Below are 17,337 nucleotides of genomic sequence, written 5' to 3'. Positions count from 1 at the left end.
GAAATGAAACTGGGATGAACCTTATCTATTATTAACAGCTAGTGAGAAATGAAGCAAACAAAATTGCATATTAAAGTTGGTAAAGATTTTAAAATGTGACAACAAATATTTTAATAGTCAACAAAATATGTTACTTAGATGATACCAGGAAGGATGAAGAATTAACTTTTTTGAACTTTTAAAGTAACATCCAATGCAGATTACCTTGTATATAGTTTCAGTTCCAAATGTGCTGAAATATTAACATTCCTCTCTCCTATCAACAGTAAACATGCTAATTTTACATATACAACTTTCTGGTACAGTATAAGAAGACTGTAACATAGCCCTTCCTGTAAAAAATAGTGTCATTTTTCTGTGGGAATTTCTAGAATCTAATGCATCCTATATTATGTAGGTCTTCCACCTGCACTTTTTGGCTCCAATCCTGTATACAACTCCTGAGAGGAAAGCCCCTCACAACTCAATTGTACTTACTTCAGAATAAATACGTATTGGACTGAACTATATGCACTGTGCATGTTTGCTAGATTCTTCCTCTTCCTGGCTTATTTAAAAGGCCAGAGGGGGACTGACTTGTATAGGTTGGACGAGAGTGGTTATCCAGATCCATTTCAATCTGGATTTAAGCTGGTTATGAGACAGAAATGGCTTTGATCATCTTGGTGGATGATCTTCGCTGAGAATCAGACAGACGGAGAATGTCCCTATTAGTTCTGCTGGACCCCTTGAGAGCTTTCAATACTATCAGTTATAGTGTCCTCCTGGACCACCTTGCTAGGATAGGACTTGGGGACACTGTTGTATAGTAGCTCTGTTGCTTTCTGGAGGGACTAGCTCAGAAGGTGGGGCTGAGAAATTCTTGTGTCTGGCTATTGGCTTGTGAGTCCCTCAGGGTTCTGTTTTGTTCTTCATGATATTTGACATATACACAAAATCTCTGGGACAGATTGTCTGGAGTTTTGGGGTCAAGGGTGCTAATCACCCAATCCTCTTTTCTGCCTAACTCCAAGAGTTTTTCCACAGTAAAACAGTGCCTTCATCTGTAAAGACTCTGGATGAGTGCAAACAAACTGAAGTTGAGGCTGCATTTACTCTGCAGAATTAATGCAGTTCTACACCATTTTAACTGCCATGACGTAATGCTATGGAAATCTGGGATTTGTAGTTTTGTGAGATATGTAGCCTTCTCTGTTAGAGAGCTCTGGTGCTACAACAAACTACAAATCCCAGGATTTCATAGAATGGAGCCATGACAGTTAAAGTGGTATCAAAGTGCATTAATTCTGCAATGTGACAGCAGCCTTAATCCAGAGAAAACAAAAACTGTCTTGATTAATGGAAAGGCCTATCAGGGAATGGGATTTCAGCCAGTTTACTATGAGTCGTGCTCCTCCTGAAGACATAGGTTCAGAGTTTCGGTGTACTTCTGGATCAGCCCTCAACCAAGCTGTTCAGGTTTTGGTGGTGGGCAAGAGTGCATTTGCACAATTAAAACTAGAGCGCCAACTACACTTGTTTCTAGAAACATATAATTTGGACATGATGGCACATGCCTTAGTTACAACCTCTTTGGATTACTGTAATGTGTTCTATGTGCAGCTACCTTTGAAGAATCTACAGAAAATTCAGCTGATCCAAATAGGTGCAGCAATATTGTTAACTGTGCCTGGTTACAGGGAACACAAAATTCCCTGTTGCTACAGTTCTACTATCTACCAGTTTGTTCCAGTTTGTTTTGCATGCTCTTCAAATCATTGTACAGCCAAATCTAGCCTATCTGAAGACCCTGTCCTCTCATATGAGCTTGCCCAAGCTGTGAGATCTTCAAGAGAGGTGTTTCTCTCAACCCCACAATCCTCAAAGAGACATTTAGTGGAAATGCAAGAAGGGAGTTTCTCCATTGCTTCTCCCAAATTCTGGAACTCCCTTCCTAGGGAAGCTAGACTGGCTTCCTCTTTGCTGTCCTTTTGAGGACAGAGGAACACCATTCTATCACAGCAGGATATGGGGAACTGGTTGTTTTAATGGGCTTTACTTAATGTGCTGTATTACTTCCATCCACTGCTTTTCAATAATTGTTTTAAATGGTTTTACTTGTATAGACAGTTTAATGCTGTTTTGAACACTATACTTTGTATGTTTAGAAATACATGTGTTTGAAAACACAAGACAAATACAGTGCTGAGCCCTGTACAACTAAGGTCTAGGCTATTTAAAGGACCATATTCTCCCTTACAAACCTGCCCATCTTTTGAAATCTTTTGAGGAAGCCCTTCCCTATGTCCCTCCATCTTCACAGGCACACCTGGTGAACATGGGAGAAGGCTTTCTTCATGGCTGCTTCCAGGCTTTGGAACTCCCTACCCAGGAGTTTAGACTGGCACATGCCTTACTATCTTTCCACAAGCAGGTGAGGACCTTTTTATTCCAGCATGCCTTTGAGAATTCTTATGGGAAAACAAATTTGTATAATGTGCTGGTCATTTATATGTTGTTGTTTTTAATGGTTTATGTCTTTTACAGGTTTAAACATTTTTATATAGTTTAACAGAACTTTAACTTTTCTATGATGTGAATTTTTATTTGTTTTAACTGCTGTGAACCACCTTGAGTTCCATAATGAAAAAAGTGATGATAACATCGACAACTTGAAAATGTTGAAGCTAGTAGACATGAACCTGCCACATTAAGTACATCTAATATTCATTGATTTTCATAAAAGAACCAGGAAAGATGCTTAACACTCTCCCACTGATATCAGCAGACCTTGAAATGCCTGACTTTAATGTCCTTATTCTCATTATTTATTGACAGTGGTTCTTCTTTTATGTCCTGAATTATGCATATTTCAGTTACCAGCAATGAAGGTGCATGAAGTCAGATAAATATAATATGTGGGGAAAAAGAACTCACCTGAGGCTGAGTCTCCAAATTTATATTTTTACTTAAAAGATAAGTGACCAAAGGTGTATGTCCATTCTGAGTTGCAATATGTAATACATTTGTATTGTGCTGAGAAAAAGACAATGGAGAAAGGGAAATGAATATTTACTACTGTTAAAGAAATTATGAAAAAGAATGACAATGGAAGGGTATTTAAGTAGCAGATAAATACAGTGTATGTATGTATGTATATGTTTCAACTTTGTACTATTATCAAAACCTATGAAGGAAATCAATTAGATGGCTGCCACTATCTAGAAAATGTACTCTGGATAACATCCGCAAATGACTATATGCCTATATGTTCCTTTGACCAGATGTCTCACATGCCATATACTCATTTAGACTGTACAGAAATGACTTATCTTATCATCTGAACATGAAGTGCCATTTCAAAAAATCTGAATCAGTTCTTCAGATATATCATTAATTGGGCCCATAATAGTTTTAAGATCATGGGACTTCTGCAAGATCACTCTGAAGGAATGATTTTATTAGGCCTCAGTTAGGTCTTATTACAATTTGGCTGGAGCATCACAATCTCACTCTAACAAATTATTAATATTTCATCAGAAACAAATCTGGTGAATAAACATTCAGTCCTTCCTTTACCCTTCCTTTACTATGGCAGCACCTGTTTTTCCTCCGGAGGTAAGCCGCAGCCGCCAAACCGCATGGCTTCCCTCCGGCGCAAAAAGAACCTGCAAAAAGCAAGTTCTTTTAAAGCCACAGGGGTGGTGTAACAAGTGTGCCACTGGCGCACTCATTACGTAAGTGCTGCATGGCGACGTGCGGATGCCACACGGCACTTACATAACAATGGTGGCACCCATGTATACAGGGAGCTGCCATTATTATGCCACCGCCACATACAAAGGATGCGGGGCATGCAGCTGCTCTGCCCCCACGCAACTCTAGTACGTGGCCAGGCCAGTGCAAAGCGCCGGTCTGGACTGCACCTTTGATAAATGATATTTGCATCACCATGATACCTAAAATTAAGCTATAGTGGTAGTCATGTGTATAAAGTTTATACTCTGACTTGTGGTGACCTTATCACAGCTTTTTTGTGTATAGTTTTCGTTTTTGGCAAGACTTATTCAGAGGAGGTTCGCCATTGCCTTCCTCTAAGAGTGAGACATACCCAAAGTCACCCAGTGGATTTCCACAGCTTAGTGGGAATTTGAACTCTGGTCCCAGAGTCCTAGTCCAGGACTCAAACCACCATGCCACACTGGGCTCTCCTTCAGCATAAGTTATCTGACCTGGAAATGAATCTCCACAGAACAAGAATACAAGTCTGATTCTAAAAAAGGCAAAGCATTCTGCTGCTTACAACCTGAAAACCAGCAAGATAAAGTTTCAATGAATGACATTCATGACTATTTTTCCTGGCAGCTATTCCACCCTATTGATTTCAGTTAGACAATGACATGTTTTAGGTAAGAAACACCATTAGCAAATAATGAGACAGTCTAATTTGCATGCTTTTTAAAACTTAACTAGAAGGGAAAAATCATTTTAGCTTCTGCCAAAAGGGCATCAGTCATGATGAATGTCTTGAACTTCCACATGACAAGACACAAAAGATCAGGGCTCCTTTTTAATTACACCACACACACACACACACGGGAATGGGAATGAAGTAACAGGTGGGAGGTAGAGGATGAGCAGATCATCTTCTGCAGGCAAAGCATTTGTTTTTCCATTTAGCTATGACTCCCTTTTTTCATGGATCACTCTCTGTATTACAACTACCTATTTTATCCTCACAAGAGTTGCGTAAGGTAGGTGAGATAAAGAGATACGGTTGAGCAAAATGCCATCCAATGAGCTTGAGTGAGGATCTTAGTCTGGGTCTCCTTGGAACTAATTTGACATTCTTACCACCACAATTCACAGGATTTAAATGAGTAGACAACTCGTGGCCCTTTAGATGTTATTGGACTGCAGAACTGACCAGTATACCCAGTGGTGACAGATAATGGGACTTGCAGTCCAGAAACATCTGCAGGACCCCAACTCCAAACAATGAGCCATTGCATAAAACCAGAGGGAGCCATCAGGCAGACCCAGCAACATCAAGGTCTGCCTGAAGGAAGAGGCCCCTCCCTCTTCAACTGTCATCTCGGCCTCAGAGGGAGCCATCAGGCAGACCCAGCAACATCAAGGTCTGCCTGAAGGAAGAGGCCCCTCCCTCTTCAACTGTCATCTCGGCCTCAGAGGGAGCCATCAGGCAGACCCAGCAACATCGGGGACTGCCTGAAGGAAGAGGCCCCTCCCTCTTCAACTGTCATCTCGGCCTCAGAGGGAGCCATCAGGCAGACCCAGCAACATCGGGGTCTGCCTGAAGGAAGAGGCCCCTCCCTCTTCAACTGTCATCTCGGCCTCAGAGGGAGCCATCAGGCAGACCCAGCAACATCGGGGTCTGCCTGAAGGAAGAGGCCCCTCCCTCTTCAACTGTCATCTCGGCCTCAGAGGGAGCCATCAGGCAGACCCAGCAACATCGGGGTCTGCCTGAAGGAAGAGGCCCCTCCCTCTTCAACTGTCATCTCGGCCTCAGAGGGAGCCATCAGGCAGACCCAGCAACATCGGGGACTGCCTGAAGGAAGAGGCCCCTCCCTCTTCAACTGTCATCTCGGCCTCAGAGGGAGCCATCAGGCAGACCCAGCAACATCGGGGACTGCCTGAAGGAAGAGGCCCCTCCCTCTTCAACTGTCATCTCGGCCTCAGAGGGAGCCATCAGGCAGACCCAGCAACATCGGGGACTGCCTGAAGGAAGAGGCCCCTCCCTCTTCAACTGTCATCTCGGCCTCAGAGGGAGCCATCAGGCAGACCCAGCAACATCGGGGACTGCCTGAAGGAAGAGGCCCCTCCCTCCTCAACTGTCATCTCGGCCTCAGAGGGAGCCATCAGGCAGACCCAGCAACATCGGGGACTGCCTGAAGGAAGAGGCCCCTCCCTCTTCAACTGTCATCTCGGCCTCAGAGGGAGCCATCAGGCAGACCCAGCAACATCGGGGACAGCCTGAAGGAAGAGGCCCCTCCCTCCTCAACTGTCATCTCGGCCTCAGAGGGAGCCATCAGGCAGACCCAGCAACATCGGGGACTGCCTGAAGGAAGAGGCCCCTCCCTCTTCAACTGTCATCTCGGCCTCAGAGGGAGCCATCAGGCAGACCCAGCAACATCGGGGACTGCCTGAAGGAAGAGGCCCCTCCCTCTTCAACTGTCATCTCGGCCTCAGAGGGAGCCATCAGGCAGACCCAGCAACATCGGGGACAGCCTGAAGGAAGAGGCCCCTCCCTCCTCAACTGTCATCTCGGCCTCAGAGGGAGCCATCAGGCAGACCCAGCAACATCGAGGACTGCCTGAAGGAAGAGGCCCCTCCCTCCTCAACTGTCATCTCGGCCTCAGAGGGAGCCATCAGGCAGACCCAGCAACATCGGGGACTGCCTGAAGGAAGAGGCCCCTCCCTCCTCAACTGTCATCTCGGCCTCAGAGGGAGCCATCAGGCAGACCCAGCAACATCGAGGACTGCCTGAAGGAAGAGGCCCCTCCCTCCTCAACTGTCATCTCGGCCTCAGAGGGAGCCATCAGGCAGACCCAGCAACATCGGGGACTGCCTGAGAGCTGGTGGAGGACTACTTCTGCCACTGCCCCCCCCCATGTCACCTGGGAAGAAGCTCCCCAGAACTGCGGAGGACTATCTTGCCGCTGTGGTGGCTTTTTACCAGGGGGGAGGGGTCAGTGAGAGAGGGGTGTTTTTATGTATTCTTAATTGTTTTATTGATATTTGCTGTGAACCGCCCTAATCTATGGAAGGGCGGTATAAAAATAAAAAATTTATTATTATTATTATTATTATTATTATTATTATTATTATTTAAACTGGCTCAAAAATATTCTATCAGTCAATTAACAAAGAACATCAAGCATGTCAACATACTTTGTTTGAGATATTGATATCACTTCCTGCTTCCAGTAAGAGATCAGCACATTTTTCATGGCCCCCTGCCACAGCTAGATAAAAAGGTGTTTCACCATCCTGAAACAACAACAATAAAGAAAAAATACATCTGACATTTAAAAAAGTTATTATCAGGCTTTTAAACAGACACTTGAATATTTTCCAGTGGCAATGAAGAATTTCTTCAGATAATGAGCAACTTTTTAAATAGATGGAAACAGTAATTACTTTTTCCTGTCAGGTTGTTGAGGTAAAATAAGTAATTTTAACTGAGATGTGTGTGAGCCTGCAAGGTAAAAAATAAAAATAAAATCAAACTTGCAGATTTTTATTTTATTTGTTGTTGTTTATTTCTTTTGGTGGAATAAGTTACAAGGCTGAGTGCCACCTTTTCTTTGTGGCAGGCCTCTGCTGTTTACCAATTGACCAACAGGTAAAAATTCCACTAGTAATTCTAATCACAGCATACTAGTTTATCACACGTGACAAATCCTGTGGAGAAACTAAATTTAAACTGAAAACAACCCGCATTTGTGGGTTGTTTTTCAGATGACGTTCAGGATTAACCCAAACAGAAAGTTGCAGAAAACTGCATTTCAGATGACATTTACGTGAAAGAGAAATAACACAAAAATAACCCAAACACAAAGTCATCAAAACTAGCTCCTTTTTATTTTCACTAAATTCTGAAAGTGCAAAGGAACTTTCCATTTAGATTATTTTCAGATTATTTCTCTTTCACGCCAATGCATCTGTCAAACAACACCTGGATTTTAAAATTCCATTTCTGCATGGGATTTTACCAATTTGCCCTCTGTGTGATAAACTCCATAGATACAATATGATGAGGAAAGCAGAAACTTCTCGTTTTTTCTTTGCAACACCACTGTTAAAAGCTTGGGAGGTAGAAAGGCCAGAAAACAAAAGGTGGTAGTTATATCAAGCAAGCATGGATGTTCCTTTACTTGAGAACAAAGGAGGAAAGTAGGAGGTGGAGAAAGAAATTGGGCCCCTGCCTCTATGGGCCAAATAAAATGTCCTCCCACATCCTCTCATTGACAAGGCCAAACCCCTGTTCCGGTGCAAACAGTCTGGATGATGCTTGACATGTGCAACCTCTACATTGGAGAGTATCCAGAACCTTAGAAGGAGTATCCAGGAGCTGCAATTGCCTTGCTTTGCTTAATGGCAGGGTTGGCCCTGCACTCTGTGCATTACCACCGTCCCTGTCAAACACACATGAAGTGACTCCTGTCATAATCTATTAAATCTAAAAAGCCCCACCTCCATTTTGAGCAGTGATGCTATGTAGCTAGTTTAATGCAAAATATGAAGCAAACCATTATGTCCAGCAAGCCAGGGAAGTTACTGCAATGGAAGGTGAAACCTACTGAAAAAGGTATAGGAGAGATGCTGAGGAACCAGACATTCCCACCTTCCAATTTAGGCCTATATCCTATTACTAGTCCCAGCTAGAATAGACCCAATGAATAGAATTTACCTAAGACAGCCCAAGAAACCCTTACTTCCCTTCTTCACTCCTATAGGATCTACTTGTCAGGGTAATGTGGCAATTCCCAAAGGGCAGACAGTGCTTATCTGCTGGCTACATGTCATTCAACATGGCCTACAAAACAGAGTGGCACCTCTGTAGGACTTCCTTTGATAAAGATATCTATTTGTGAAGAACTAGATGGATTTATTTTTTACCCATTGTGAAACAGTATCATATGGTAATGCCATCAGCACGATACCAAACTGGATTCTGATCACCAGCATTAAGAAGCACAGAAGCACTTACTCTTCACTTCAGTCACCTTCCATTGTTACAGTGCATTTTGAGTCATTAACTGCCATCTGATGAGATATGTTAGTATAGGATTGCAGCCTTGGTTGCTTACCTGACACATTTAAAGGGAAGGGGGGATTATTTACCTGGCATTAGGTTTTTACATTTATACTGTACTGAATCAGAAACTTTTAAAGCCATTTGTTAGTTGTGGAGACATGTTTTGTCTTAACACCCTGTTTTATAGACTTCATCCGCTTTGCATCTTTATTCTTTCTCATAGGCTGAACTGTGCCAGGTCACCTCCTCAACACATCACACAGTCACCATTTACTGTAGTTCTCTCTTCATCCATCTAGCCTTTAAAATTCCATTCAGAATTTTGTAAGTTTTTTGACATTGTATTCCTTTGCTTTGTCCTTCATGTCCTTTGTTACATGTGCCTAAGGTTTACCCTCAACCTATCTATGAAATCCATATCAAAATCCATAATTTTGGCCCCAAACCCTGTCCTCGACTTATACATGGGATCAACTAATATTGAGTGTATATGGTACTTTATTTTTATTTTTTTACCTCATTGAACTCATTTATTTCTTCCCATTGAGGAAGGAGAACTTCTACCACCTCATGATGGCCATTTTTTGCAGCCAGATGCAAGGCAGTATTTCCATCCTGTAAGAAGACATGCAGAAATATAACTTGTTTTCATATTACCAATGAACGTAAACATTCTTGAGACAAAGAGTAACTCTAGGATTCCATGTTGAAATCTGGGCACAAAGTTCACATTTTCAGGTTTTGCAGGGAATCTGTAGTCCAACATTTTGAGTTAGAATGAATATGATAGATCAAAATTAGGCTTTATTTTTATTATTTTTACCATACAGTTTATCTGTAAGTAACAACCATTACTGAGCCGCTGTGGGATTCAGATGCCTACCTGTGAGTGGCTAGGGTGGTAATTTGATTATGGTGTTAAGACTGTTTTTGGACCTAATTCCAATATCGTGATCATGAATGGGAATGTATATCCTTGACTATTTTGTCCTCTCATATGAGAATGAATAATTAAAGCGGCTTTTCTCCCTTCTGTTGATGAAAATGTATTGTCCCCATATTCAAACATCCCAAAGTGACCAGTGGGGTGCCACAGCGTTCTGTCCTGGGCCCAATGCTGCAACATCTTTATCAATGACTTGGATGACAGAATAGGGGGCATACTTATCAAATTTGCAGATGACACCAAATTAGGAGGAGTAGCTAACACCCCAGAGGATAGGATTAAAATTCAAAATGACTTGAATAAACTGGTAAGCTGGGGGAAAGCTAACAAAATGATATTCAACACAGAGAAATGTAAGGTACTGCACTTAGGGCAGAAAATGAAATGCACAGATATAGGATGGGGGATACCTGGCTCAACAAGACTACGTGGGAAAGGGATCTAGGAGTCCAAGTAGACCACAAGTTGAACATGAGTCAACAGTGCAATGCGGCAGCTAAAAAGGCCAATGCAATTTTTGGGCCTGAACAGACATGCCAAAATAAAGCTGCTTTGGGTCACTTTAGAGGTATGTTATTTAAATGATGCATGCATCCTAAGAGGCTGGAAGCTGTGCCAAAGCCACACTCCAGTCCTAAGGACTGGAGTGCAGTTTTGGTGCAGCTTTTGGCTTTTTAAGATGTGTGTGTCATTTAAACAGCATACCTCCAAAGTGACCTGAAGCAGCTTTATTTTGGCCTGTCTGTCTGGGCCCTTTGACTTCATCAATAGAAGTATAGTATCTAGATCAAGGGAAGTGATAGTGCCAATCTGTTCTGCTTTGGTCAGGCCCCACTTGGAATATTGTGTCCAGTTCTGGGCACCACAATTCAAAAAGGATGTTGAGAAACTGGAGCGTGTCCAAAGGAGGGCAACTAAAATGGTGAAAGGTCTGGAAACCATGCCCTATGAGGAACGATTTAGGGAGCTGGGGATGTTTAGCCTGGAGAAGAGAAGGTTAAGAGGTGATATGATAGCCCTGTTTAAATATTTGAAGAGATGTCATATTGAGGATGGAGCAAGCTTGTTTTCTGCTGCTCCAGAGACTAGGGCCTGGAACAATGGATGCAAGCTCCAGGAAAAGAGATTCTACCTCAACATTAGGAGGAACTTCCTGACAGCAAAACTGTTCAACTGTGGAACAAACTCCCTTGGAGAGTGGTAGAGTCTCCTTTCTTGGAGGTCTTTAAAAAGAAACCGGATGGCCATCTTTCAGGTATGCTTTGATTGATGTTCCTGCATGGCAGAGGGTTGGATTGGATGACCCTTGTGGACTCTTTCAATTCTATGTTTCTATTATTCTATGAAAGTTTTGTAGAAGTATTGGGGGAACATTTTTAATTAAAAAAACAACCCCCCAAACTATTTTTCTACCAAAAACATTGCAGGAAACCAATGTTATCCATCTTCCATCCAGACCACTTTTGCATAAGTAGGCACCTGTATTTTGAACAGAATAATTCCTTCTTCAGTTTACTCCATGCATCTGAGGAAGTAGACCAGGGGTTGGCAACCTCTGGCTCGTGGGCCGGATGCAGCCCGCGGAGGCCTTTGGTCCAGCCCCTGGCTGCTGCTGCTGCCGCCGCCGCCGATTGCGGCTTTTCGCCGCTCTGGGTGCTGCCATTTTTTTGCCCTTCCCCGAGGTCACGCGAGACTTCGCCGCCATTTTGGGCAAAAAAATGGCGGCGCCCAGAGGCGAAGTCTCGCGCGACCACAGAAAAGGTTGCGCGAGACTTCGGCCTCCAGGAGGTCCGCTGCGGCCGCCGGAGCTCTTGAACAGGGCTCCGACGGTGGCAGCGGGCCTCTGGGAGGCCTGATGCCATTTCTGGGGCCCTGCAGGAGGGCTCCGGCAGTGGCAGTGGGCCTCTGGGAGGCCTGTTGCCATCCCTGGGGCCCTGCAGGAGGGGTCCGGCGGCGGCAGTGGGCCTCTGGGAGGCCAGTTGCCGTCGCTGGGGCCCTCCAGGAGGGCTCCGACGTCGGCAGCAGGCCTCTCGGAGGCCCAATGCCATCGCTGGGGCCCTCCAAGAGGCCCGTTGCCGCCGCTGGAGCCGTCTTGGAGGGCCCCAGCAATGGCAAAAGGGTCGGCAAACAGGAGGAGGCCTCCAGCACTGGCGGCCCCCGCCGGCTCTTTTGCTGGCCTCTGACGGGGCCTGGGGCCCCGTCAAGGGCTGGCAAGGAGGGGGTGGCCTCCAGCGCTGGCGGCCCCCGACGGCTTTTTGCTGGCCTCTGATGGGGCCTGGGGCCCCGTCAGGGGCCGGCAAAGATGGGGAGGCCTCCAGCACTTAGAGATGGTGAATACCAGGAGAAAATTGTGCAACCTTCTCAGTGGTCTATTATTCTTCCCAGAAGGGTTTCCCAACTGTTAGGAAACTTATTTTTCAATCTGGGAAATAATAATTACAAATCTACAAATTTACATTCCTTCACATGGCTGTATGGTAGGACACCTAGCACCTTTAACTATTTTCTTTGCCTGCTGCAGACATTTACACCACCTGAGAAATAGCACCAGAGGGTTTCTTGGTCCTTCAGGGAAAATGTTGTGAATGTATGGGAGAGCTGCAGGAGGGAACTGCTCCTTCCCAATTCTGCTGATAAAAACAGTTGTGACAGTTGAACAACTCCACTGTAATTTGATTCTACCCTTTGTGTTATTTTCTTTCCCAATGAAATCAGTGGGAGGCTGTTGTAGGCTCAGGCTGTTGTAGGCAAGGGTCCACATCCTGAATCCTCATACAGAAGGGGCTCAAGATCTATGGATTCAAAGTCATTCCAATACTCCTCTCATTGCTAACCACCTGTGTAGTTTTCTCTGAACACTGTAGAGTTGATGCATTCTTTCCCAAGAGAAAGGTGGGATACAAATGAAATAGAAATCAAAATGAAGCACTAACAATGAGTTGGATAATTTGACACTCTACTGATAAAGGTTTTTAAAAAGTCTTATATAAATATGGTGGTTACTAGTAAGCTGAACCTGCTATATGGGATTGTTAATGGGAATGCTAGCCAACAAATATTCTTAAATAAATAAATACAGAAGCCAAACACCAAAGTGAAATAAAGTACTTAACATTCTAACTTTTTCATTGTCTTCATTGCCAAAATTCACGCCATGTCTGTGTACAGTGTTCAGCATCATAAGTAAGAGTACAGCTTTTAGCTGAAGACGTTATTTACTACAAATCAAATAATAATCCTTTATTGGAATTACTGTAATAGACTTACATTGTCCTTTTCTGACGTGGATAAGTTAAGAGAAATCAGCTCATTTACCATTTCTGCATGGCCCTTTTCAGCTGCCAGAAGGAATGGCTTTCTACCTTTCTAGGAGACAGTAAATGATAAAGAGGTCAGTATGGAAGATAAAGCTCTTCTAGAAAACTTGCTAACCATTACAAGAATCTTAAACCAGGTGAAGGTAACCTCCAACCACATGGCTACACACAGCCTTCAGTTTTATTGCAGAAGCCCTCTGTAAACTATCAGTTCCAATGTTTGGCAAGAACAATCTGTGGGCTCTTTCACATATACAGTTATAACATAATGTTTCTACTTTAACTGCCATGGCTTTGTAGGTTAATGGGGCATTTGACTTTATGACAAAGAATTCCAAATACACTTCATTAATCTGGAAATCCCAGGATTCCAATAGGAAGTAGCTATGTTAATTTAAATAAAATCGCAATCTTCTAACTGTGCAGGGTGAAAGAGATCTAGGAGTGGGGCCAGAATGCATTCATGTGAATTTGCTAGTTCAGTGAATTTACATGAATTCGAATTGCGTTCGAACTGACTTCCCATTGCCCGAAATTGCGTGTGGTAGTCTATCACGCAATAATGCGAAACCAAATGATTGTGTTTGGACTGACTTCCCATTGCCTGAAATTGTGTGTGGTAATCTATCATGCAATAACGTTAAACCCCATGATTGCGTTCAGATTGCCATTAGATTATACTTCCAATTTCCCTTGTCTGATAAACTCCCTAGTCTTTTTCCTACCACTCTGCTGGGTTGGGGGGAGAGCAAGAAAGAAATGGAATATCAGATAGTGTGCATGTGCATGTGTATAAAAAGGGAGGGACAAGAAGGAAAAGAGAAATAGCCTATTTTGGGTCAACTGAGGGCTGCCTCAGTTGTCATATATCCACTATTGTCATATATCCCCTCATCATTACCCCAAAGGGAATGCAACCCTAGACAGAAGGATCCATACCATTGCCTTACACACATAAAGGAATATTCTCATTCACATAACCATAAATGTTGTATATTCATTGACATGTGAGAGCCAGATGCATGTGTCTGCTTCTACTCAACAGTACCAGAAACTACAGGGGAAATTGTGTAAAAGATTGTGTCTACCATTTCTGACAGATATTATGCTAATAGAACATGCAAATGGTACATTCTCTGTCCAATCATTTCCAATAAACAATCTGTATACAGATAGCGTAGATGTCAAGTAAAAATGTGTAAAGGGATACTGTGAATTTTAATTTGGTGAATTTTTGTTTGAAGAAAACTGAACCAATATATACTTTTCTCAAGGCTAAATGAGGATTACCTTAGGACCAAGGTGAAGTTTCAACTCACAGCATTACAAAGAATGGAAGGAAGGATGGATGGACTGACAATATTTTAAATTTTTTGGTTTTGTTTCTTTGTAATTTAGAATCCCACTCATAATCATACAGGCTTTAAATTATATCTTAGGCCCGGTACACATGGGTGAAAAGCACTGTCCTGTGGTTAGGGTGAGGGCCGAGCATCCCCATGCTCAAAGCCCTCACCACACTGCCCAGGCACCATCTTTGCGCGCATTTGTTCAGACAGTGCGAGCGATGATGATGCCCCTTTGACGCAGAGCCCAAATGGAGTTGCACCAAAGGGGTGCCATCAAGTCACATGAGAGTGGCTATGGTGCCCCTTCGCAGGAACAAAAAAGAGCCGGAAAAAACGGCTCCTTTTTGTGCTCTGCGGAGGCTGGATTGGTGCCACTGTGTGCATTTGCCACAACACCAATTGGGGGCAGAAAGGGGCAGTGTCATGCCACCCCTTCCTGCCCATCTGTACAACCTCTAACTTAGCTTGTGCACAAATTTGTTACTGCCCAAAGTAATAGGCAAATTGGAGCTGTTCTTAAGATTCCACATTCTCTATTTTTTGTGATACGGTTCTTGGCTCGAAACAGCATAGAAAAATGTGTATCTTGTGAGAAACTGTGCACAAAAATGCATATTTCTGGGGAAATGTTATATTACCAAAATGTTTATATTATTGTACATTGAAAAAACAAATTATGCTTGTTGGTTTATAACTGGAAAATGATATAATAATTGGAGTTGAACAGAATGGGTTTATGCACAGCCCAGAATACAGATACAGCCTGATTTGTACATCCTGGGGCATGGACAAGATGGCAGTGGAGATTGAAATATGGGTAAAATAAGAATGCAGTAGTTCCTTAGAAAATAAATAATGATAAAAGGCTCAAGGGAAGAAAAGGGGATAGCTATGTGAATGTGGCAAACAGCATGGTATATAAAAGCATGGGGAAATCAAAGCTGAGCAAAGTTATTACACTACAGCTCTCTGGATCCTCCAGCCACCATGAATCCAAGCAGAAGCAAAAGGGTAAAAAGTAGTTTTTCAGATTTTGTGGTATGGGAGAAGAAAGCTGACAAAAATGACAATAGAAAGTAAGGATTTTTAAAAATTGGATGAGCTGCATCCATACACAACATGATAGAGAATTTTAAATATGAGGACCAGAAGCCCAAAACAGATGTAGAACACAGTATGATGGCTATATAGAGGATTACGGAAGAGGATCATTAAGCCAGAAGTGGAGGAAAGCTGCATGTAGCAGACATGCAAAGCATACATACAACACCCTCCACTTATCCCAGTTTTTCAGGGATGCTCCAATTGCTCCTCTGTTGTCCCACTTTTTTAGCATTTTTTTAAAAAATGTCCCAGGTTTTCTCTCCACCTCCCACATCATTCCTTTGTCATCAGATTACTTCAGTTGCTGCAAAATGATTTCAAAATGCAAAAGTAATTTGCATTCTGTTAACTTAGCAAGGAGGAGAGGATACGAGGCAGTGAAATTTTTCCCTCCCAGAAGGCTCAGGCAAATGCAAACTACTGCAGCCTCCCCTGGCTTGTATGTATCTCTCCATTAATAACTTTTGCCATCTTGACCACAATCTGATGTTGCTTAGCCACATGTGTCCCAGTTCTTATTTGTGAAATATTAGAAGGTATGCACGTTCAACCAGAAAGCACAGTTTGGTTAACCCTCTTGGAGAAAAGTGTATTTTAAACCTTACGGATTAAAATAGGACCAAAAGATACCATTTGGTAACTGTTTACATTGGTGTATCTCTTTTTAGGGAATTGTATGTGTTTTACAGAACCAGCTTCATCAGTAAAGGATTACAAAAGAATGAGAAGAGAACCAAAATATAGTCTTTTCACTTCAAAAATAAGTTTCACTGCAAGATATCATCGTACACAAAAAGCCTCGAATCCTGAATATATGACCCTGGAAATAACTCCCTTTGGTATTATTTAGCAGAACTCACAAGTAAACTGATAACATTCTTGGATTTTTTTGGCTGATCCTCTGAAATCAAAGAAGGCCTAAAGCATCTATTAGAAGGCACAGAAGACTTTAAAAGTGGAGAAGCATAATATGAAACTGGCTTCTGTTGAGTCAGATAGACATAGGTCTATTTAGTCCATTAGTAACTATTTGACAAGTAGGATTCATATAGTCGTTTGAGCTTTATAACTCTTTTGAGTAGTGCTGTGGAAGACTGAAGTTGGGACCTTTCTGTATACAAAATGTGCTCTACTAATCATCTGCAACCCGTCATCATGGGACTATAGTAAAATTACAACACTAATTTTAGTGCTATAAACATATATACGGTAGTTTACAGATACAGCCACTTATCCATAATTGTTTTGAAATCCCTCCCCCAAAGACTGGTGTTTACTCTGTATCTTTTTGCAAAGTGTGATTGTAGAACTAAATCCGCTATCACAAATACTTCTATCTAATCTTATATACTGTATATGCATCCTTTGGGTGGCCAAGATCAGAATGCTATAAAAGTTAATTCAGAAAATGTAGGAAAAACATAACTGTGAGTTAACCATGGATGTCCTTAAATGAAAAATATTCACACAGCATTACTAGTATCAATTAGCAGCTATTCCATAATATATGCTCATATACCTCATCACGTGTGTTAAGATCAAGCAAGTGAAGATCCTGGATGAAATAGTCCACTATTCTAACACTATTATTCTGAGCTGCAAGATGGAGGACATTTCTTCTTTCCTAAGGAAAAGACAGAACAGGCTGTAACACAGAATTAGGCGTCATTCTATTGTATAATGACTTAATGTTATTTTATACATTCCAGTAACAAACCTGGTTCTTAGCTTTTTGATCAGCACCTGCTTTAATTAATATCAGCATTATGTCCAGATTCCCAGACCATGCAGCAAGATGAACTGGAGTAAGTCCATGCTTCAAAAAATAAAAAAAATGCAAGAAGACATAATTAAATTCAA

The 17,337-nt window shown here is 42.5% G+C and overlaps 1 protein-coding gene across 3 annotated transcripts in view; it reads right to left on the bottom strand.

Moving 5' to 3' along the window:
* Positions 1-17,337, bottom strand: part of ANKDD1B (ankyrin repeat and death domain containing 1B) — a 44,546-nt gene that overhangs the window by 18,903 nt on the left and 8,306 nt on the right. Inside the window, exons 4-9 of one of the 3 annotated variants that reach the window (XM_089494437.1) lie at positions 17,195-17,293; positions 16,997-17,101; positions 12,975-13,073; positions 9,278-9,376; positions 6,892-6,990; positions 2,917-3,015 (exon numbers count right to left, since the gene is read on the bottom strand). In XM_089494437.1, coding sequence (XP_089350563.1) covers positions 2,917-3,015; positions 6,892-6,990; positions 9,278-9,376; positions 12,975-13,073; positions 16,997-17,101; positions 17,195-17,293 — 600 coding nt within the window. The remainder of the gene's footprint in view (positions 1-2,916; positions 3,016-6,891; positions 6,991-9,277; positions 9,377-12,974; positions 13,074-16,996; positions 17,102-17,194; positions 17,294-17,337) is intronic. The other 2 variants (XM_089494452.1, XM_089494445.1) reach the window with 2 other exon arrangements.

Source organism: Sceloporus occidentalis, unplaced genomic scaffold, assembly GCF_023333645.1.
Source record: "Sceloporus occidentalis isolate IW3139 unplaced genomic scaffold, rSceOcc1.0.p SCAF_1, whole genome shotgun sequence".
In the NCBI taxonomy this organism is placed as follows: domain Eukaryota; kingdom Metazoa; phylum Chordata; class Lepidosauria; order Squamata; family Phrynosomatidae; genus Sceloporus; species Sceloporus occidentalis.
This window is presented reverse-complemented; position numbering and strand designations above follow the sequence as displayed.